This window comes from Marmota marmota, unplaced genomic scaffold, assembly GCF_001458135.2.
Source record: "Marmota marmota marmota unplaced genomic scaffold, marMar, whole genome shotgun sequence".
Classification (NCBI taxonomy): domain Eukaryota; kingdom Metazoa; phylum Chordata; class Mammalia; order Rodentia; family Sciuridae; genus Marmota; species Marmota marmota.
The window spans coordinates 7,528,955-7,551,059 of NW_026000048.1; the positions used below are offsets into that span (position 1 = coordinate 7,528,955).

Below are 22,105 nucleotides of genomic sequence, written 5' to 3' on the forward strand. Positions count from 1 at the left end.
TAATCTGCATGCTGCTATCATTACTTAGCAACAGCACCTACACGTCTATATATCAAAAGTTAAGTACTTGCTTTTTCCACTAACACCTGGTATTTGATGTGAACACCACGTGAACCCATCATCTCAAGCCATCTTCACTCCACAGCCTTCGTCTAGGACCTTATGCTATCTCAACAGGACTATCAGCATCTCTTAAATAGTTCATGGGCTTTTTCTCCTGCCTCTTCCATCACCTGAGCTGAACCCACTGTGATCTGTATACAATATGAGTGCTTGTCTCTCAGGCTTCTCCCCTTCCAGTCCTGAGTCCCCATTGCCTAGAGTGCAGAGTTCAGGTTGCCCTGGACTGGTGTATTCCGTGCTCTGTGGCCCTCTACCCCTCTGCCAGCTCCCTTCGCCCTCCCTCCAACTCCTGCCATACCAACCTACCTCTGTTTCCCTGGGTGTCCACCAGCCCTGCACGCTCATCTCGCACCCTGAGTGAGAGCCTCTGCCATCAGCCTGGAGAAACCCCACCCATGTTTCCAGACCTGACAGATGACACCCTGTCTTCCCTGAGAATGTGCCTACATCTCTCCAAGTGAGTGTAGCCCACCTTCCTTGTGACATCTCTGTACGGGACATGGCTCTCATTATCCCTCATCCTGGTGATGTCCATTCTTCTCCACTACTATATGGGGACACTGGCAGGTCACTCCTTGTGATTCACGTTTATGCATTCAGCTCCTAGTGCAGGTAATAAGTCTCCATCAATGTTTATGGCACACGAACTGATTCATAAACTAACTCGATTATTTGCTTAGCCATTTGTCAATGTGCTTGTGTCCATCTTTCATGGATATAAACTTTTCCATACATTTTTCTTTTTGTATTATTTCCTGGACATTTGTTTCCCATGTTAAAATAATGTGGTGACAATTTTAAAGTTCCTAGTTTATATTTTTACTGTATGACTCACCAGAATGATGGCACAAACTCCTAGTGCCACCTGGCAAGTCATGATCAGGGGCAGGAAGAATGGACACTTAGCTTTATGGAAGATACCTACCCTGAAGAGTGAGTCTTAGTATCTTATCACCTTGCTCAGTTTTTTATATGTAATAGGTATTCAGTATCAGAGAGGGGTAAATCATTAACTATGAATTCTCTGCCCAGAAACCATTGTGTTTCTCCTATTGCCTTTTTTTTTCTTCTTCTCCTGCGTTAATTTAAGTGAAAGAATTTTGTTTTCAGAAACTTTTCACTTTAACTTTTCTCTCTGGATCTATCTCTTGGTATAGTTCCTAATTGGGTCCCTTAAATAAGACGGGAATTATCCTTAGGTTTCTCTGACTTTATCAATAGAAATCAGCAAAAGAAAAAAAAAAAGTCTGACCCCAATCCTGACCCTGACTTGTCCCATGGCCCAGCAACTGCTTCTGGCTTTGCTGTTTGGATAACCTCTGGGTGTCTTTCCACCCCCACAGATCAAGTTGGAGCTCCCAAACAAATATTTGTCCCGATTTTGAGCACAGTTAGAGAGCTTCCTTCTCTTTCTCCTTTTTTTTTGACAGGAACTGTGAGCCTCTGTTGTTCCTTTGAACTTGATTCAGGACGAAGCAGTAGAATTCTCTCCAGGCCATCTGCTCTGGAGAGCTTGGCAAAGCAGTCCGGCAAAATGAAAGGACTCACGTGCTTTCTCATCTGGTTATTTCTTTTGGAAACACAAGCCTTTGAGATCCCCATAAATGGACTTCCTGAAGTAAGTACATCTAGAGGACTCCTTGCTGCTGTTCTGAACGTAAATCATTGCAATTGCTATTCAATGACCTTGCTCTGTGTAGAAAGGAAACTTGTAGAACAATCATCAGAGTACACACATTTATCATGATAATTACTAGAATATGTATTTACCTCTTAAAGCATTAGTGGGTTTTGCATGAGAAATGAGTCAAGTTCAGTGGTCGGGCATCATTGTGTAGCAGTTATAGAGCAGAGCCGGTTGCTCCCTATCTAAAAAGGGCAAAAGATTGCTATGAAAATTCAACGTCATGTATAAGCTACCCGCCACAGTGCATGGACTACCAAGTGTTAACAATTATTAGCTAATACTATTAAGAAATGTCATTATCACTGATTTCCCTAGGAGTCATTATCAAAGCACCATTGCTTTTTATACTAAGTGAACTATGATTTTTGTGTAAGGACTCTTTAAACTTTCCTATTAAAAGGGAATATGGAAAGTGAGCTGGCAAAGTGCAGGAATAATTCCCATGGAATTCAAGGTCTTCACTTGGGACCCTTGGTCATCTCATGTAAGGAAAGTCTTGAACTGAATCTTTCTGAAATTCATGTAGGAGCTACTGTTATGCCAGAAAAGCAAAATGTGTTATGGGACTATCCTAGCAAATGCAGAGGTCTTGCTTGAAGAAGAATACAATAGCATATTTGCAGGGGGAGAGAATTGCTCTGCTTAGAAATCATTACATTTTCTAACACTTTGAAAACCATTAAATGTGTTAGCAATCTCTAACTGAAGTCAAGACACCCAAATGCATTTGTGATTTTTCAGTCATTTCTAAAATTGGCTTTCCTTTCCTACCTACATTTTTAACTCAGGAAGATGAATTGATCACATCTGTCTAGCCCACCATGCTAAGGCCCCCAGGTCTACCCAAATACTCCCCCATGTACCCACCTAATCACTGGGTCACTTTGGCCACTACATGTCTGTCCCATCATCTCCACACAACAAATTTACAGATGTTAATTTCCTTTTACTGACCTCTGAGACTAAACAAGCAAACAAAATAGATTAGAAAAAAAAATTATGGTATAAAATAATGAGATGGTCCAGAGGCAGAGGAAAAGGAATATGAAATAATATTATGACTGCTCCAGCTGCCTCTATTGCTCTAGATATTTTTAGTAGAAATAAACATCCTGAATTCTTTTTTAAGTTTGCAGAATATGGTGATCTGGTGGAACTGGCTCCAGGAAAATTTCAATTTGTGCCAGAGAAACGGAGGTATCAGGTACAGTAAGCTTTACTTCCAAAGGGAAAATAGGAGAAAGAGCTCATGGGTGGAGAGGTGAAACAGGTATGATGGTGCCTCTTGCTAGATTTTCTCAAGATCTCACTTCTTAGTGAGTTTAGTGGTTTTGCACCTAGGTGGAAACACTGTCAAGGTTAAATAAAGTGAGACCTCCATATAGCTCTCCAGTGGCTGCCAGTCATAATGGTCCCCTTAGTTCCCTAAAGGATACATGGCTATGAATTTTCTTCAAAATTAAAGATTCTGGAATGATCTTATTGCCTTATAAGAAATGCCTCTTAGGAAGGACTTTCTTAATCCAGTGGTGACACTTCTCACTGTGACCACACATTCTCCTTCCTCTGGTCACTCTGCCATGGGAAGCTGCTCAGAGAGCACCATGGAAGGAGAAATATCATGCTGGAGGTAGCCTAGATAAAATCCTCTAATTAATGGGGGTGAGCTCAGCAATGCTGGGAAGGGTTTGGCTTTTCCCACACAGAGCCCACTGCTAAGAAAGGAGGTCTTTATGGAAGCAGCACTAAGCTGACTGATGACTTAGTTTGTGTGGGTATCAATGTTTAATGTTTCTAAAATCCAGGTTTTTTATGGATCAATAATATTAAAACCCAATCAGCTAGACTTCATTTAGCCATGGGGGAGAAAATGTAATCATCAAACTTTCCATTCAAAAAATCTGAAAGAAAGCAATTGTTGACCTCACCGTGTCATATAGCACCTGCTAAAGCCTGGGTTCAACCCAAGTCAGGCAAGCTGAACTTATATCCAAAACTTGTCTTATTTTTTAACCCATCAGGTATTAAATTTCCACCCTTCAATCCTAAGCCATTCGCCTTTCAAAGGCAAGGTGATTTCCATGACACAGGACGGTTACTCATGGGGAGAACCCCCTAGCTCTCAACTTCTGTTGAGAGCACAGAAGTTTCCAGGTGCCAGTCACTGTGTTTGGCTCCAGGGCTAATCATGGAGGAAGTACATCAAAGTCCCTGCTGGTATGTAGCTTAGTTTAAAAGGAGACAGAGCCTAGGAAACTGACCCCTCAAGTGAAATGGATAAGAGGTGGATGTTTTGAGTGTAGGAAAGCGCTCCTTGTAAAACACTTAGCTGACCTCATTGGGGGGGTGGGGGGGGCGAGGTCAGAGAATTTCAAAGGAAATTCTGCCAAAGCTGAGATGGGAAAGATGGGTAGGACATACTATGGAGGTGGGGGGGGGGCATTGCAGATGGAGGGGGACTGGCAGCAAGAGTGTTTATGACAGTGGGAACAGAGTGTCCAGAACTCCATGGCAGAATGGAGCACCCCAATCACCACTCAATTGAAGAAAAAGCAAACCAGACAGAGTAAAGAAAATCTATGCTGCCCAGGATAAGTCTGGCTGGACATTTTCACTTAAAAATATTCATTTTAGCATTAGGTCACAGAAGGGTGTGCCCGCAACCAAAAATGGCAGAGAAACTTGTTCAGAGAAACTCACCAGTGGGAAAAGAGTTTCCGAGAATATTTGAGATTCATGTCTCAGCTCTAATGAATGAACTACAGCTTAGTACTGAAGAGAAATAAAAATGTTTTTGATGGGGAGACCCGTTTTGCCCTTGAGATAATAAATGCCATGCAGTTGAAGGATGATTGTCTAACTTCCTTCCACAGAGAAGCCTTTCTGGAGAATCTGGAGAAGTGATGGTAAGTTTTTCTTTGATTTTGTTATAAGTTGATGTGTGAATGATTTTCCTGTTAACCATTACCTGGAAATCAAGCCAGGTGTCTCCTTGGTCTTTGTCACTGAGAGTATTGACCTGAATTTTGAAATACCCCTTTGCCCAATTCTGTTTGTAAATCTTTCCAAAATTCTGCATTAGAGAGTCCCGTATTTGTAGACAGGACAGTTGCCACCAAGGAATGAAAGTGTTCTTTATTTTCTAAAGTTTCACCAAAAACATAAGTTTCATCCTACCATATGCATTTATTGCTACTTAACAGTTTTGATTTAAAACATGACATCTGACAGCTTTGGACAATAAAAGAGTGGCTATGGGAAGGAACTCTTAGACATGAAATGGCCCAGTTCCCTGAGACAGTCAAAGTAGACCTCCGAGTGGCCAGAAAATGCCCAAAGTTTACATTGTGCTTCCTGCTCTGAGCTCACAGAAACTATGGGAAGACCACGTTGAAGGGGGAAGAAAAGCAAGGAAATTAGTCTGGATTTTATCTTAGCTTGAGATGAACTGGGTGTTAACTAGTTACAGGGTTTAATCTTGGACAATAAAGGTTGGGGGTCGAGACCTAGATCTGAAATAAATAACTCGTCTTGGAGTAAAAAGCAAAATATAATGTGTCACATACTGGCCATGTCCTTGCCAAGGTTGCATTGACATACAGTGACTTTTACATCAGGGCTACCACAGATATATCCATTTATGGGTAGAAGGATGAGTATTGGACAATAATTGCATCAAAATTCCTTGTCCCGGATATTCTACTCACCACTCATACCCAACATTGTTCTCAGTTATTTATTGTTCTCAAAGTTTTATTTTGAGGGACAATATGAGAACTGACTAGGAAATTATAATAGATGATACCAAAAAAGACATGTAGCAAGCAACATGGGGGGCTGCTGCATGAGCCCTTTACCCCACAGCACCCCTGACTATACCCCACTCCGAAGGCACAGCCAGGACCCCCTTCCAACCCCGTGATCCTGCCTCCTTTCACTAGCTGTGTTCCTGCATTTGAAGTTATTTCCTAGACTTTGTCAATCCAATTTTGCTCCCACAACCATTTTCTTACTTGGATTAAAAAAAAATTCATAAACTCAGAGAGCTAAACAGCATGGGAAAATATCTCAAAACAAAGGCCAACTTCTTGTGGGATGCTCTGAGAAGTTAGGAGACTGCTTAACAGTTACGAAGTTATATATTTACGAATGCTCTAGAATTGGTCATAACAAATAAAATATACTGCTGGTCATGGCGTATACCTAGTTCCATTCAGAGTGATTTTACTATGATGCCTTCTTGACCATTTCAGGAGAATGTTGATCAAGTAACTCTTTATAGCTATAAAGTCCAGTCCACCATTACTTCTCGTATGGCCAATACCATCATTCAGAGCAAGCTGGTGAACAATTCCCCACAGCCTCAGAATGTCGTGTTTGATGTTCAGATTCCCAAAGGAGCCTTTATCTCCAACTTTACCATGTGAGTACTTCTGGGAAGAGACAGATATTGCATGGTTCAAAAGCCCTCCTAGTTAAAATGTAACTCTACTGGAGGTTTCCGCTTCCTGAGCTGTGGATCTGCTGGATGTTGAGAGTCCTTGTGGGGTGTATCTCAACAATTTGTTTCTGTCCAAAATATCAGAATTTGTGAAGGATTTGCTTTTCTTTCTAATGAATTAAAGCAAACTTCAAGTTATCACTGCGGCAATGACATCCACTTACTTGCATTTTAATATGCTTTCTTTGGAGGAGAAACACATATGGAGTTGTCCATACTTGTAGGAAACCACATATGAGTATGTGAGCCATAAATCAGTGTCATCTGCCATATGTGTCTCTATGAGGGGAAAAAAAATAGTTGAGAACTGCTGATTAAATCCAATCATTTATTCGGTGCTAGAATTCCTCCATTATATCACTGACAAGTGGGTTATCTGGGCTTGACTTGACTCTTTCCTTAATGATAAACTCACCACTTCCCAAGGCAATCAACTCAATGGTTGACAGCTCTGTTATGATGATTTCTTATACTTAATTTAAATATTTTCCATTTTCTACCCAATGACTCTAAGGCTACACACATAGAATTTTTTAAAAATTCTCTACAAAATATATTTTGAAGTGCTCATGGGTGAAATGATATGCTGTCTGAGATTGGCTTCAAAATAATTGAGGTGGAAAGTGTGGGAGTATAGATGAATTAAGATTGGCAGGGTATTGATATTGGTGTAGCTGGGTGATGGTTTCATGGAGATGGATCATATATTTTCTCTCAATTTTTCATATATTTGAAAATTTCCAAAATTAAAACAATTTAAACTACACCAATATCTTTTAAAAAGGTAAGGCCAGTTACTCCCTTGGATGTGACTTTCTATCCCCTCCCTGCACATTCAGATGACCAACCCCAGAGAATGCTCTCCCTGATCAGCTCCTCCTGTTCCATCTGGAACAGACCTGCCTGTGGTCTATTTTCTCATTAAGACATTAGGTCACTTCTCATTTGCTTTGTCTTTCATAACCCAAGATTTAATCATTGATAATTGTGAATGAACAAAGGGTTCAATTAGCAAGTATTGTGGCTGTTAAAAACTGCAGATTCATGTTAATTGTATTTTCAAGAAAAAGAAAGTAGGTGGGAAAAAAAGAATTATGTGAATTGGTGCTCTTTGATGGTTGGCTTAAAAATTTACAACTTTATTTTTTTTAAGTCAGCCATCCCTAGAAAGCAATGGGAAGGGGGAAGCTTTTGGTAGTGGTATTATATGACACCATGTCTAGAAATCACATTTAAAACTATTTAAATACATTCCTATGTTTAAACCACATAATCAGAACTCACTCTAGTTATCTCTTCTGTTTCCCTTCATTCTTTTTCTTTTCTTCTTCCTCTTCTCATCCCATAAAAGACAGAATTGTGAAATGTACATTTATTTTAATCCCCTCTGACCAAGGCTGAATTTATAAGACCTTGGAAAATAGCTGTTTCACCATCACTGTTTAAAATGAGCTCATAGTAGCCAAATACACATCTTCTGCCTTTTTATCAAGGGCCTGAATGGTCTACTCTGGGAGAGAGGTCTCTTCATCTTGAAGACCTCTCAGGGTTTTGAGCTTCACTGCAACTTGGTGGAAGAGCATTGGCCTAGACTTGTGGATTCTCATCTCACTTTGGTTCTGACTGGCTGTGTGACCTTGAGTATGCTCCTTGTCACCTTGGGTGTGATTTCTCCCATCTAAAGGGGAAGACCTAGAAATGTGCTACTGGCATGTGGGGCAGAAAGTTCTTTAGCTGTGTCACACATTATGGGCTGTCTGGTGTTCTTGGTCTCCCCCAATAAATGCCAGAAGCACATTCCAGTCACCATAACAATCAGAAACTTTCCCACAAATTTCTAAATGCCTCCTTGGGAAAGAACTGACCATTTAAGTGCTCTAAAATTCCTATTTGCTCCTAAAATTCTGTAATTCTACTCCTCTAACCAACCATTACTTGGCAAGAATTAGGTACTAGCCAGCTAAAAAATGGGTAGAGACAGAGATGCAAATAGAAGGCAGAGATCCCCAAGGGAAATGTTAGAGAGACAAATACAAACTTTGTGAAGAATTTGCCTGTACCTTCCTCCATCTTTTTGTAGTCTTTTCCACCCCTTGCAAGAAAGCAGCTAGCGTTGCTATAACAAAGTACCATAGACTGAGTGGACTTAAACAACAAAAACTTACTTCTCATAGTTCTAGAGACAGCAAAATCTAAGATTCAAGGCAGTGGCAGATTCCGTGTCTAGAGAAGATTCACTTCCTGATTCATAGATGGCCATCTCTTTGCTATTCTCACATGGTGGAAAAGGGCAAGAGAGCTCTTGGGGTTTTCTTTTTATGAGGGCCCTAATCCTATTCATGAGGGCTTCACTCTTAGTATCTAATGATCTCTTAAAAGACCCACTGTTTAGCACCATCTTATTGGGAGGTAGGATCAACCTATGAATTTTGATGGGACCTAAATATTCAAGTTCATTGCAAACCCCCAGGATTTCCTAATTCTTAACTCCTGGAAGAATGATCTGACGAACCAAATGTATGTTGGATAATTAGCAATTTATCAGTCACCTCTCCTAGTCACATTTGTCATTCATTCCGAAGGCACACCCAAAGAGGGCAATACTTCATCAGGAGGATAAAATGTGGCTATGAAAAAGTTCAAACACAAACAATAGTACATGAAGGAAAAGCTTTAGGGTGGGTGTTAGCTAGGCCCTCACAAGATAAAGGGAGTCCCATCGACAGATGACTCAAATCTCTCTCTTCTTATTTCTTATAGATACAAAATGATCATTTCCCACATTCACTAAATCAACCTTAATAAATGGGTTGTTTGTTGTTTTTTAGTTTTGCTAAGACTACTACACTGATCAACCCATTGCCTCCTGTCATTTTCTAGGACTGTAGATGGCACGACGTTCACCAGTTCTATTAAGGAGAAAACTGTGGGCCGAGCTCTCTACTCACAGGCGAGAGCAAAGGGCAAGACGGCTGGACTAGTGAGGTGAGAACTGGGCCACGGTGCTTCCTCTCCCATCCCATTTCCCCAAGGCCAACCAGCCTCCAGAAAGGCACCAAATTAAACAGATGGAAACTCTAAAAGTTAGATGGTAAAATTAGGCAGCACAATTTCTATTTCCCTGCAGGCCTCTCTTCCACCTATAAGGTTTGGGAGATCTCACTTAGGTTGAGGGATCTCACTTACGTTGTGCTTATATTGATTGTCTTATATGGATACTCTATAAATCAACACTGTTTTTTTTTTAATAAATTGATTTATTTATTTTAATTAGGTATATATGACAGCAGAATGCAACACTGTCTTTTTTTTTTCTTTCTTAAGAGTGCAGAGAGGAACTATATACATACTATATTGGTGATCTTATTAACAAAACTTACTGGATGTACATAAGGAAAATTTTAGAATTGGTTTTAATGATTTTTTGCCTTATGTTTACAGCATAGAGCCTTTTATAGCATCAAGAACTAAGCTTAGATTCTGGGGATATTTTTTTTCCTCTGTAGTCTTACATAAGACACTGGTTATGCCAAATCACCTCAAAAAAGCAACCTTTCAAGCAAACAGCTCCAAAGGAATCTTCAATGTATCATTCTTTACACTGCATACCTCTCTGCCACATTGTTTTTGTCTTCATTTACTCTTCTTTGTTCCTAAATGTACCTCTAGTTGAAATTCTTTCATGTCACTCATGCATTTGCTTATTCAGAGAAAAAAAATGCATCCAGTGTCAACTCTGTACCCAGCTCTGTTAGAAGCAGCAGCAACACAAAAACAGACACTGTCAGGCTTGTGGAAGAGACAGACAAGGAGAATGGCTATCCTGTGGATAATGGGCAATGCTGATGTAGGTGGGATTCTGAGTACCAAGCATGCAATTCTGTTTGGATGGTCCAGAAAATCTTCAGACACTGATGTTACAGCTGAGCCCAAACAGATACATGCAATTCAGCCAGGCAGAGAAAGGAGAGAAGAAATTTGAAGCACAGGGAACACATCCAGCTTCCCTGCAGGTTAATTCGTTCTTTGACTTCATGAATCACCTTGTCAGCTTTGCACATGGAGTACATCATCCATTCATTTATTCATCCCACATACTCGAGATTCAGCAGAGAACATAGAGCTCTCCTTCTAACCCATTCCTCAGATAAACATGGCCTCTTCCAGCATGTTCTGCCTCAAAGCTTTGCATTAGACCATGTTCGCCTTTTTCTTCCACTATCCAGTATCCCAAGCTGACTGCCTTCAGTACTTCCCTGATCCTAAATGTGTTGATTATGCATAAGTTCATCTTGTTTATTTAGTAGTTTCATTTTTAAAAGCCATTCATTGTTACAGGGAATAGTGGTCCACTCCTATAATCCTGGTGATTCAGGAGGCTGAGGCAGGAGGATTGTAAATTTGAGGCTGGCTCAGCAACTTAGCACAACCCTGTCTCAAAATAAAATGGGATGGTGTAGCTCAACGGTAGAGCACTCCCCAATACCAAAAAGAGAGAGAGAGAGGGAGAAAAAGAGAGAGAGAGAGGGAGAAAAAGAGAGAAAAAAAGTCATTTGTTGTTAATCCTAATATTGGAATCACCCTTGCTGGATAATTCTGCTGTTTATTCTTTAAAACCATAAACACTTCAAGATCAATGATCACATAGAACTCAATATGTACAGTGACTAAATACACAGCATGCCTTATACTGAAGGTATGTATCTGATTTGATGATGAATACCTTCAAAAATATAAGGAATCCCTAGAATAGGTCTTGAAATGCATTGTAGGAAATATTTGCTGTCTCTGGAGGCAACTAAACTTGAGTTTGAGTCTTGGAGCTACAGTTGACCAGCTGTGGGATCCTGAGTAGATTACCTATCTACATGAGCCTCACTTTTTATCATCTAAAAGAACTGCTGAGTCAGAGATGAAATATGTCAAGTTCCTGGCACAGGCGAGGGTTACTTTTTGCAGACAAAATTCACATCAGAAGTTCTAGAAGCCACAGATCGGGGAGGAGAAGAAACAGAAATGCTTGGTAGGATTAAATTTATCCAGAAGTTGCACTTTTCTCTTTCATACCTATTTCATAAGCAACTGAGCAGGTCTGATCTCCCAGGACAAGACTAGATGCCCGCTGGCTAGATTCTGGGCCTCACAGTTCAATCATGTGCGTGATGACTTATGTTGGGGGCTTCTGCATTTAGGAGCAGAGCTGTTGATATGGAGAACTTCAAAACGGAAGTAAACGTCCTCCCTGGAGTCAAGGTGCAGTTTGAACTTCATTACCAAGAAGTGAAGTGGAGGAAGCTGGGGTCCTATGAGCACAGGCTTCATCTGCAGCCTGGACGACTGGCCAAACACCTGGAGGTGAGCGGGGCTCGTGGCAAGTGCCTTCTCTTATGGTGCCTATCCCTAACTTAAACTTTTGTCACTACTCTTGTGTTTGGTGCATTTGGCTCTGCAGTGCACTGTGGTGTGCCAAAAAGATTTGAGCTTGGAATCAGCCACACCACTGCCTTATAGATTTTGAAAGCAACTCAGCTGCTTTGTAGCTGTATTAGTTTTTTACGGTGCTGTAACAAATCACCACAAATTGTGTGGCCTGAAACAACAGAAGTGTACTCTCTCCCACTCCTGGAAGACAGGAGTCTGAGATGAAGGTGTCAGCAGAGCTACACTCCCTCTGGAGGCTCTGGGGAAATTCTGCTCCTTGCTTCTTCTGGTGTTTGCAGCTGCTAACATTTCTTGACTTGTGACCTGTGGCCATGACACTCTTAATTTCTTCCCCAAGGTCACTTCACTTTCTCCTCTGGGCATCTCAAGTCTCCTTCTTTTTCTTATAAGAACACTTGTCATTGGGTTTAGGGCTCATCAGCTAGAACAAAATCATCTCGCCTCAAGATCCTGAACTTAATTGCATCCGTAAAATCCCATTTTTCAAATAAGCCATTCACGGGTTTCGGGGGTTTGAGGTAGCATATCTTTCATGGAGGCTTCCCTGAAACCCATACCATGATCTTCATGGTCAAGTTATCCTGAGTCTCCACTCTCTCATATTGAAAAAGGCTGATAGAACATACTTGCATTTCTTACAAGTGAGATGAACTTACAAAAGTAGGTGGAAATAATTGTAAGTTAGATGAATTCATGGAAATAGGAGCTCAGTGAATGTTGTCTTCCCCTCTCACCCCAACACCATCATTTCAAGAGAGCCAGGCCTTTGGCATTGAATAATCCACTTGAACTTGACTTTGCTTTAAAAATGGAAATGCTCTTTTCTTTGCTTAATTCTCTGTGACATCATATGAACATTTTGTGTGAGAGGCAGTGACACAAGAGGAGACCTAGGAGAGTGCACAACACGTGTTTCCCCTTGACAGATGGGAAAGTGAAGCCAACAGGTTGCAAATTGCTCCTACACATAGCAGATAAAAAGCAAAGTGGTGGTGAAATTTTGATTCTAATTTGGAAATCTGCATATCTGATAAATAATATCCCCAGTTTGCTCTCAGCTCCCTATCAGGGCGAGTGACAATGACTTTGTGGGAATTCGAAGAAGATGCCTGTCCTCCAGGCAAAACAGCTGTATATCAGGGCATGTGGCTTGACATGTAGGCTCGAGGATGGCCTACCCAACTAAATGTGTGATTCTGATTATTTTTCCAGTAGGGACAATAGATGTGTGCCCATCACTTATATTCTTTTACTCAATACTAAGAATCTCATAGAAATAGTATCAGGCAGCACTTACATCTGATAAGCACCACGCCACTAATGAGGCCATTGTTGAGATTGTTGGGTTTGGAGGTTTTTTTTGTTTTTTGGTGTTTTTTTTTTTTGAACCGGGGATTGAACTCAGGGGCACTCAATCACTGAGTCACATCCCCAGCCCTATTCTGTATTCTATTTAGAGACAGAATCTCACTGAGTTGTTTAGTGCCTTGCCATTGCTGAGGCTGGCTTTGATCCTCCTGCCTCAGCCTCCTGAGCCACTGGGAATAACAGGCCTGTACCACCACGCCTGGAGAGATTGTTAATAATAAAAATTATATTAACAAACAACTATGTAAATGATATAAAAACACATGCCCTCTATAATATTTGGGGGAATATATTTAGACCTCTGCTGTCATTAAATCCTCACCACAATTTATGAGAGAAATATCATTACCCTTCATTTACACATGAGGAAACGGAGATTCAGATGAATAACTTGCCTAAGGTCATAGAGCTAAGAAAAAGTTAACTGCATTCTATGCTATAAATCCCAAAATTTAAGATTTTAAAGTTGGTTCCATGCAGATAATGATTCTTAAAGCATATATCAAGTAGCACATAAACATATCTTACATTTTTGGAATTTTTATTCACTCTTAAATTTTCTATGCTCTGAGGAATTCCTCCCTTTAAAGATGAGACAGACAGGGTTTGCTATATTAGAAAGAGTTAGGCAGAGGCAAGTTGACTGATTTCTGGCCCCTAATAAGCAGGCACTAACTAGATGTAGGATCTGGGCTGTAAGTTAATTTAACTTAGAATTCTCTGGCCTTTATTTTGTCATCTGTGACATGAGAGGGTTAGACTAGACAATATTTAAGGTACTTTCCAGCTCTAACATTCTATGGTGTTGTCCATTTCCCAAGAGATTTAATCTTATCCAGCAATAAGCTAAGGAGAAAACAAAGATGACAGACCTTCTTCTTGTCTTGATTCTAGAAGAGCTTTTGCAATCACCATCAGAAGGGCCACTTAACTGGAAACGCATTTCCCTCTCAGAAATCAAAGAGGATAAGATCTTTTTTAAAAAACTCTCTTGGTGTATCAAATTTGGGGAATAGTTTTATTCCAACACTTGGTTCCTTAGAGAGAGACCAATAAATACGATGCGTGATTCAGGATCACCATGGGCTGGTCCTGACCTCTCAGCAGAACCAGTTGTAGGGCCTCAGACACATACTCCCAAATGCTCAGTGGTCTAGTGGTCCTATTGGATTTTAGAGCTGTGTCTACATCAAGTGGGACACAGGCTTGCTAAGTATTTCTGCAATCCTAGGAGAAAGTCCTCCTTCCATTTCCCCATGGAGAGAGCCAGCCTTGTCCTGAGGGCTCCGTGCTCTATTATAGATAGAAACTTATGGAAGAATAAAGCAGAGGCCCCAGTTCTCTGCAACTTCCCTGGACTTTGCTCCCCCCTTTCCCCAGAGCCTCTCCATTATCTACCAGTGATGGCTACTCGAACTCTCCTGAGCCATCTGGTCCCCCTGATTCTGCTAGATGGCTCATGCCAACATGGAGAACCAGTTGATTTTTTTGGAGGCAATAAGCTAAGTTCACACTTTATTTGTAATAAGAAAGAAAATATTGAAACTGCTCACACTGTTTTCCATGACTTTAGGAAAGCAAAATTTTTTCCATATTTTTATTGGTACAGTATAGTTGTACATAATACTTGTTTGTTGTTACATGTTCTTGCATGCACACAATATAACAAAATAATTTGGGCAGTGTCACTCACCAGTATTTCCCCTCTCCTTCCTCTTGGTTCATTTCCTCTACACATCTCCCTTGGGGTTTCATCACACAACCTTTTCCTTTTTCCTCTCTAATTTCCACACATGAGAAAAATCATATGACTCTTGACCTTCTGAGCTTGACTTATTTTGCTTAACATCATGGTCTTTGGTTCCATCCATTTTCCTGCAAATGACATAATTTCATTTTTCTTTATGACTGAATAAAACTGCATTGTGTATATATACCACACTTTCTTTATCCATTCAGCCATTGTTGGAAACCTAGACAGGTTGCATAGTTTGGCTATTGTGAATTGTGCTGCTATTAACATGGGTATGCATGTATCTCTTAGTATGATGACTTTAATTCTTCAGGATAAATACCAAGGGGTGGCATAACTAAGTCATCTGATGGTTTCAATCCTAGTCTTTATCAGAGCCTCTATATTGATTTCCATAATGGTTGTACTAATTTACAATCCCCCAAACAGTGTTCCTTTTTCTTCATATCCTCTCCTGCATATATTATTATTTTAAAAATTTTTTTAGTTGTAGATAGATAAAATACCTTTATTTTATTTATTTATTTTATGCAGTGCTGAGGATTGAACCTAGGGCCTCACATGTGCTAGACAAGTGCTCAAACACTGAGCCAAAACTCCAGCCCCCAGCATTTATTATTGTTCATATTCTTGTTGGTTACCACTCTGACAGGAGAGAGAGGAAATCTCAATGTAGTTTTGATTTGCATTTCCCTGAGTAGGAAAGCATATTTTAGAAAACATTTTTTTTTGAGAGAAAAAAGCAGACATGGTTCCAAAGTAAGGACTTCCAAAGGGAAGTAGTTCATTGCTTTTGCAAATGATTCCAAATGAGAAAGAGGTAGTAAGTAAAGCAATGTGGCACTGCCTGAGGACTTCAGATCTCAATGGGTGTATATATAAGATGGAGGCTGCTCATAAAAAAAAAAGAAAGAAAGAAAAGAAAAAGAAATAGAATGGTGTAACATGGGGCCTAAAGAATAATGCAGCAATGTTGATTGAAAGGTGGACTTGGGGCCAGGTGCAGTGAACACAGGTGTAATGCCAGCAACTGGGAGGCTGGGGCAGGAGCATTGGAAGTTCAAGGTCAGCCTCAGAAACTTTGCCAGACCCTGTCACAAAATAAAAAAATAAGAACTGAGGATGCATCTCAGTGGTAAGGCACCCCTAGGTTTAATCCCCAGTACTAAAAAAAATAGATGGAGCTGGGGCTGTTAGAAGTTAAGAAGTAGTATACAATGTGTTAAGAGCTCAGGCCCAGGGTTGGAAGCCTGGTTCTGCCACTTATCAGCTGCATCATTCTGAGTCTCTGTTTCTTCATATGTAAAATAAAAAATAATAATAACTAACAATAATAATATTGATGAGAGTGCAGTAAATCAACACATGTGAAGTGGTCTGCACCATGCTTAAAATATAATAAGCATTCTGGAAATACAGCTCTGGCTATGGTTTTGTCAAGAATCACCCAAAGTATTTCTCCCTGCTGAGCTCTTTCAAAGAAGAAGACAGAGAAGAAATCAAAAGGCCCAAGATACAGGGAAAATTGTCATTTTTAGACAAATCTATGGAGTAAGTGCAGACCAATTTAATAATAACTTTCCTTTTTCTCTGACAAAGTGAAGGTGCTATAAATAACAATAGTGGAATAGAATGAATAAAGGTAGATTCCTATGTTTTGTGTGAGTAAACCCAATACCTGAGGTTGGATACTTTATAAGCAAAGAGAGTTATTTGGGAGCTGCTGGTGTCTGGAGGCTCCAAACAACATGGTACCAGCATCCTGGCAAGGGTCCCTGGCTGCATCATGACATGTCAGGGAAACAGAAAGACAACCAGCTGTGTGCAGAGAGAGAAAGCACAGGTGTGACCTTGCTTCCTAACATCTCCTCCCAGCAACACCACAGACCAGCATGAATCCCTTCTGAGGCTCCCATCACCTAATCACCTTGCAGGAGGCCCCACCTCTTAAAGGTCCCACCACTTCAATACTGTCACACTTGGGACCAAGCTTCCAGCATGTGAATCTTGGGGGACACTCAAACTACATCCGATTGTAGCAATGGGGAATCAGTCCTATGGGAATGAGGCATTTGAAAGCATACTGGGTTGCTAAAAAGGGGTAAAGCCTCCATGTGAGATGAATCCCATCCCAGGAAACAGGGAGAACTTTCAGAAGTGATAATAGAACCAGTTTGGAAAACTTGCAGATTGCAAAAGAATCATACCATTCATTAGAAAATTTTACTTCTTGCTTAAAAATTCTTTAAAAACTTTTAATGCTGCAATTTCTTTCTCATCTTTAGGTGGACGTGTGGATTATCGAACCTCAGGGACTTAAATTTCTTCATGTTCCTGACACATTTGAAGGCCATTTCGATGGTGTTCCAGTCTTATCTAAAGGACACCAGAAGGTAACATAACCACTGCCTGTCGCCAGCCATCTAAGTGGCCACTAGTTCCTGGGTTCCATCCTCTTCCTGTGCTCTGGAGAACAAAAGTGGTCTGGTGTTGGGCTTAGGGCATTATGTGAAGGAACAATGAGTCTAGAGGTTTCTTTCAAGTACATCAAACAAAACTCCCAATTGTTTCATTCCATTTTGACCAGTGACTGTCCTTTTCTAGGTCTCACTTCTCTAAAATCGTCTACTTGACCAGTAGCTAAACACAGTTTTGACCTAATATATGTTGGATTTTCATGAATTAGAGCCAGAAATGCCCAGCTTAATTCTTTCTCAATGGTCAATGATAAGCAACTACGAAGAGGTCAAACTCTTCTTTTAAGAACCTTCACGAACTCTTTCCAGAGCTGGTAGCCATCTTCTCCATGGTGGATGAGGGAAATTCCGTGAAGGTCTTTTTTAAAAGGCCAGAAACCTGGCAAACAGAACTATAGTCAGGCAGACACTCCCCCTCCCCCCCCAAAGCCCTGGCTCTGTCCCTTCCACCTGTCGCAGGCCTACCGATGCTGGGTGCACTGTGGCCACTGGGCAACGCCCCTCATCTGTGTGCACAAGCAGGTGCAGCTGTCAAGCCCTCCCCTTGAAGGGGCTGGAGAAGAGACCCGGTTCTGATGTCACTGTTCCTTCCAGGCACATGTTTCCTTCAAGCCCACAGTAGCACAGCAAAGAAAATGCTCCAACTGTTCTGAGACCGCCGTGGATGGAGAGCTGGTGGTGATGTATGATGTGAACCGAGAAGAGAAGGCTGGCGAGCTCGAGGTGAGTGCAGACAGACTCCATGGGACTGCCAATCCCCAGTCAAGGAGCTCCTCGGCCCGTGGGTAGTTTCTAGCTATGAAGGCAAGTGTCGATGCTGCAGAGAAGGGACTAAAATCTTATTTCTCTAAAATGCCGTAAGCATTATCTTTTACTTAGTTTTTATTTGTTTCTTTAATCATTTAGTTATTTATTATTTGTCTTATTTTGTTTTTATGTCATTAGACTAAAGGTTCACTGCGCCTTTATTCGCCTGCTTTCTACTACTATAACAAAATACCTGAGATAATTAACTTTTAAAGAGCAAAGCATTGTTTTGGCTCATGATTTTGAAGGGTCTAGTCCATGATCAAGCAGACCCATTGCTTTTAGACCTCTGGTGGGGTGTGTGTGTGTAAGCAAACAGCAGTGTACACAGTAGAGCAAACTGTTCACCTCATGGCCAGAAAACAAAAGAGTGGAGAGGGAGGGACCAGGTTCTCACAATCCTCCTGGAGAGTACACTCTCTGTGACCTAAGGATTTCCCATATGACCCTACCTCGTAAAGGTTCACAGAAACACCCAGTAGAGCCACCTTAAGGGACAAGCCTTTAACACATGGCTGTTTGGGGATACTTCTCATATTTAAATCATAGCAGGTATCATGCCCTAGTCCAGGAAGACTATGTTCAAGCCTCCTATAAAAATAATAGAAAATTACAAAGTGGGTATTTTGGATACCTCCCAAGACTTGCAATTAGATGATCAAAGATTATGGGGTGAGGAGGAAAGCATGATCAAAGCCCAGAGAAAGATCTGGAGCTAATTGTGAATTCTAGGGACCATATTTATCTTGAGATTCCTTGAAAATTTTCCCTTCCCCTTTTGTCACATCTTAGATGTGTGTCTCTATTTCTCTTGTGCTAAGGTAAGAACTCCTAGAGCATATAAAAAAAGTCTGTGAGTCTCTCTCTAGTGGGAAGGTAGAGAAATATACTGGCAACCATAGCCACATACCCTGCAGCTGGGGACCATGCAACCAGATGTCAAGGGATAGAGAATTGGGCAAGACAGTCATCAGAAGACAAAGAAGGTTGGCAAGAATCTTGTTGCCTCCCACTAACTTCAAGAAAAATCCAAATTCTCTGAAGTGGCACATGAAGGTGCTCCATGACCTGTCCTGCCGACTCTCCACCTAATTTCTTGGATTCCTGCAGCTATGGCCCTGTCTTGCTGGACCACTAATGGAGCCCCAAGTGCGTCATGCTCGGTCCATCACTGTCTGGAATTCTTCTCCCCACTTTCCACCCCAACCCAGCCCAACTCCCACAAAGCAGGGCTAATTCCAGCCTCATCCCAGGTCTCAGTATACATGCCAACTCTTTGGAAAAGCCTCCCCGGTCTGAGTCTCAGAGCCCTTTACTTTCCTAGTCGTGGCACCTTACACTCTGCACTGCAAATCCTCTTCACCTGTCTACACCCTCTGCTGTCTGTGAACCCCCAAGGGCAGGTGCTCCATCTGACTCACCGTTGGTTAACAGGGCTCTGGAACAGAGGCCTGAGAGTGAAGTGTTGTAGAGTGGAACTCTGCCTAGAAGGTTTGGACCCTCCTGGGAGAAGAACAGCAGAAGGAGCAGGAGATGGATGTGCACCTGAGTCACCTCTGTTCTGGTCTTCATGAGTGCCATGCCGCCTCCTCCTGTCGCCCACTTTTCTTCTCTAGAACCTGGACCCCCCAGTGCCTACCTTCTCAATATTGGTCATGGACTGACTCACACTCATGTTCTATTTTGCAGGTGTTTAATGGATATTTTGTCCACTTCTTTGCTCCTGAGAACCTGGACCCAATTCCCAAAAACATCCTTTTTGTTATTGACGTTAGTGGCTCAATGTGGGGGATTAAGATGAAACAAGTAAGTGCCACCTTGTTCACAGTGACAGACAGAACTGCCTATCTTCTATGCTCCCCTCTTAATGCAATAGTTCATTGGCCCCTCCACTCCTTCCTTTGGGCTAAAACTCAGAAACTCTTGTTACTAAGAATCTGAGCTCTTCCCAAGGGTTTGAGATTATCATCTGTTCCCTGGACATGCCCCAGTCATTCCTTCCTTGTGAATTTCTCTTCCATCTCCCTGTTTTCTGCTTCCTCTTCCCTTTCTTTTTTTCTTTTTTTATTGTCCAGCCTCTTCTCACTCTGGTCACTTTTCTGCATCATCTTTCAGTTCTTCTACAGACAGCTGAACAGCAGAGCATTCCAGTGTCAAAGAATTGGGGAGGAAGAGGAAAAGTCAGCAATGGAGACTAACAAAAAGCCAGTAAAGAGAGCAGGAAGAAAAACCCCAGAAGACAAATGAGGAAATTGTTCTAAGGAGGGAGTGAGCGGTTGGTTCAATACCAATGATAGAATGAGTCTGATGAGAAATGAGGATGGTGTATTGGATTTAGCAACATCAAGATCATTGGTGACCTTGACAAGGGGAGCTTTGGTGGAGTAGTGAAGATGAACATCTGGATGGAGTGTGCTCAGGGAAAATGGGAAGAGAAGATTGGGAGATAGAGTGGTTAGACATTTCTTTTGTTGAAAAGGAAGATGATGAATGGAGAAAGCAGGTGCTAATGAGGTTTTTAAAGGGGTGAGAAATACATGTTTTTATGTTTCTGGAAATGTATCAATAGAGGAGGGAGATTCAAGAGGCAAAGGGCAATTGCTGGAGCTGTGGTCTTCAGCAGATGAGATGGAAGGAAATCTAGTTTGCAGTAGAGGAATTTGCAGTTGGTAGAAATACTGAGGGTTGCTCCCCACTACGAGGCAGGAGGGAAAAGTATGTAGGTACAAATATTGCTGGTTGGGGTTTAATATTCGTAGGAGTCCATAGAAATTTTCTTCTGATTGCTTCAGTTATCAGTGAAACAAGAATCAGGCTAAGACAGAGGAAGAGGCAGATGTGATTGGTTCAAAGAGAAAGAAGATGAGAAATAGATGTTGAAAAGGGAATAGATGGACATGAGAAATATATGTGATTTTGTGATCCTTAGCTTAAACTAGGACTAGTCAAACTTGTTGTGCATAATAAATAAGACTGTAAAGATGCAAGTATTCACAAACTTTAAAACTTAAAATTGAAAATTGCATGTTCTAAATACACAAGGACTAGGCCTGTGTTGACTGAGGTGGGTTAAAGAGGTTTTCTTGGAGTAGTTAAGATTGAGTCAGGACTTGAAGGTTGATGACGATTGGTCTCCTAGTTTCTTAGGCTTAGGATTTATTTAGTAAAACCCCCCTTTATTCTTTTCTGGAATAGACTGTGGAAGCAATGAAGACCATATTGGATGACCTAAGAGCTGAAGACCAATTCTCTGTGGTCGATTTCAATCACAACGTTCGAACCTGGAGAAATGATTTAGTTTCAGCTACTAAAGCACAGGTTGCAGATGCCAAGAGATACATTGAGAAAATCCAGCCCAATGGAGGTGAGTGGGTTTGGCCTAAAGCCCTGTGTGAAACCTCCCTAAGTTCCAAGTCTTTTTGTGTTGTTGTTGTTCTTTTTAATTATACATGACAGTAGAATTTACTTTGATATAATTGTACAAGCATGAAATATATCTTATTCTAACTAGGACCTCATTCTTATGGATGTACATTATGGTGGGATTCACTATAGTGAATTCATATAGGTACATAGGAAAAGTATTCTGGATTCATTTGCTTTACTTTTTTTTTATTGTTGGTTGTTCAAAACATTACATAGTTCTTGATATATCATATTTCACACTTTGATTCAAGTGGGTTATGAGCTCCCATTTTTACCCCATATACAGATTGCAGAATCACATCAGTTACACATCCATTGATTTACATATTGCCATACTAGTGTCTGTTGTGTTCTGCTGCCTTTCCTATCCTCTACTATCCCCCCTCCCCTCCCCTCCCCTCCCCTCTTCTCTCTCTGCCCCCTCTACTGACATTCATTTGTCCCCCTTGTATTATTTTTCCCTTTCCCCTCACTTCCTCTTGTATGTACTTTTGTATAACTCTGAGGGTCTCCTTCCATTT

General features: G+C 41.1%; 1 protein-coding gene across 1 annotated transcript in view; it reads left to right on the forward strand.

Moving 5' to 3' along the window:
• The first annotated feature begins 1,416 nt into the window (after positions 1-1,416).
• Positions 1,417-22,105, forward strand: part of Itih2 (inter-alpha-trypsin inhibitor heavy chain 2) — a 38,724-nt gene continuing 18,035 nt past the window's right edge. Inside the window, exons 1-10 of the mRNA XM_015495188.2 lie at positions 1,417-1,741; positions 2,940-3,014; positions 4,684-4,716; positions 6,064-6,233; positions 9,192-9,296; positions 11,504-11,666; positions 17,160-17,267; positions 17,946-18,074; positions 19,848-19,964; positions 21,354-21,522. Coding sequence (XP_015350674.1) covers positions 1,658-1,741; positions 2,940-3,014; positions 4,684-4,716; positions 6,064-6,233; positions 9,192-9,296; positions 11,504-11,666; positions 17,160-17,267; positions 17,946-18,074; positions 19,848-19,964; positions 21,354-21,522 — 1,153 coding nt within the window. The 5' untranslated portion in view covers positions 1,417-1,657. The remainder of the gene's footprint in view (positions 1,742-2,939; positions 3,015-4,683; positions 4,717-6,063; positions 6,234-9,191; positions 9,297-11,503; positions 11,667-17,159; positions 17,268-17,945; positions 18,075-19,847; positions 19,965-21,353; positions 21,523-22,105) is intronic.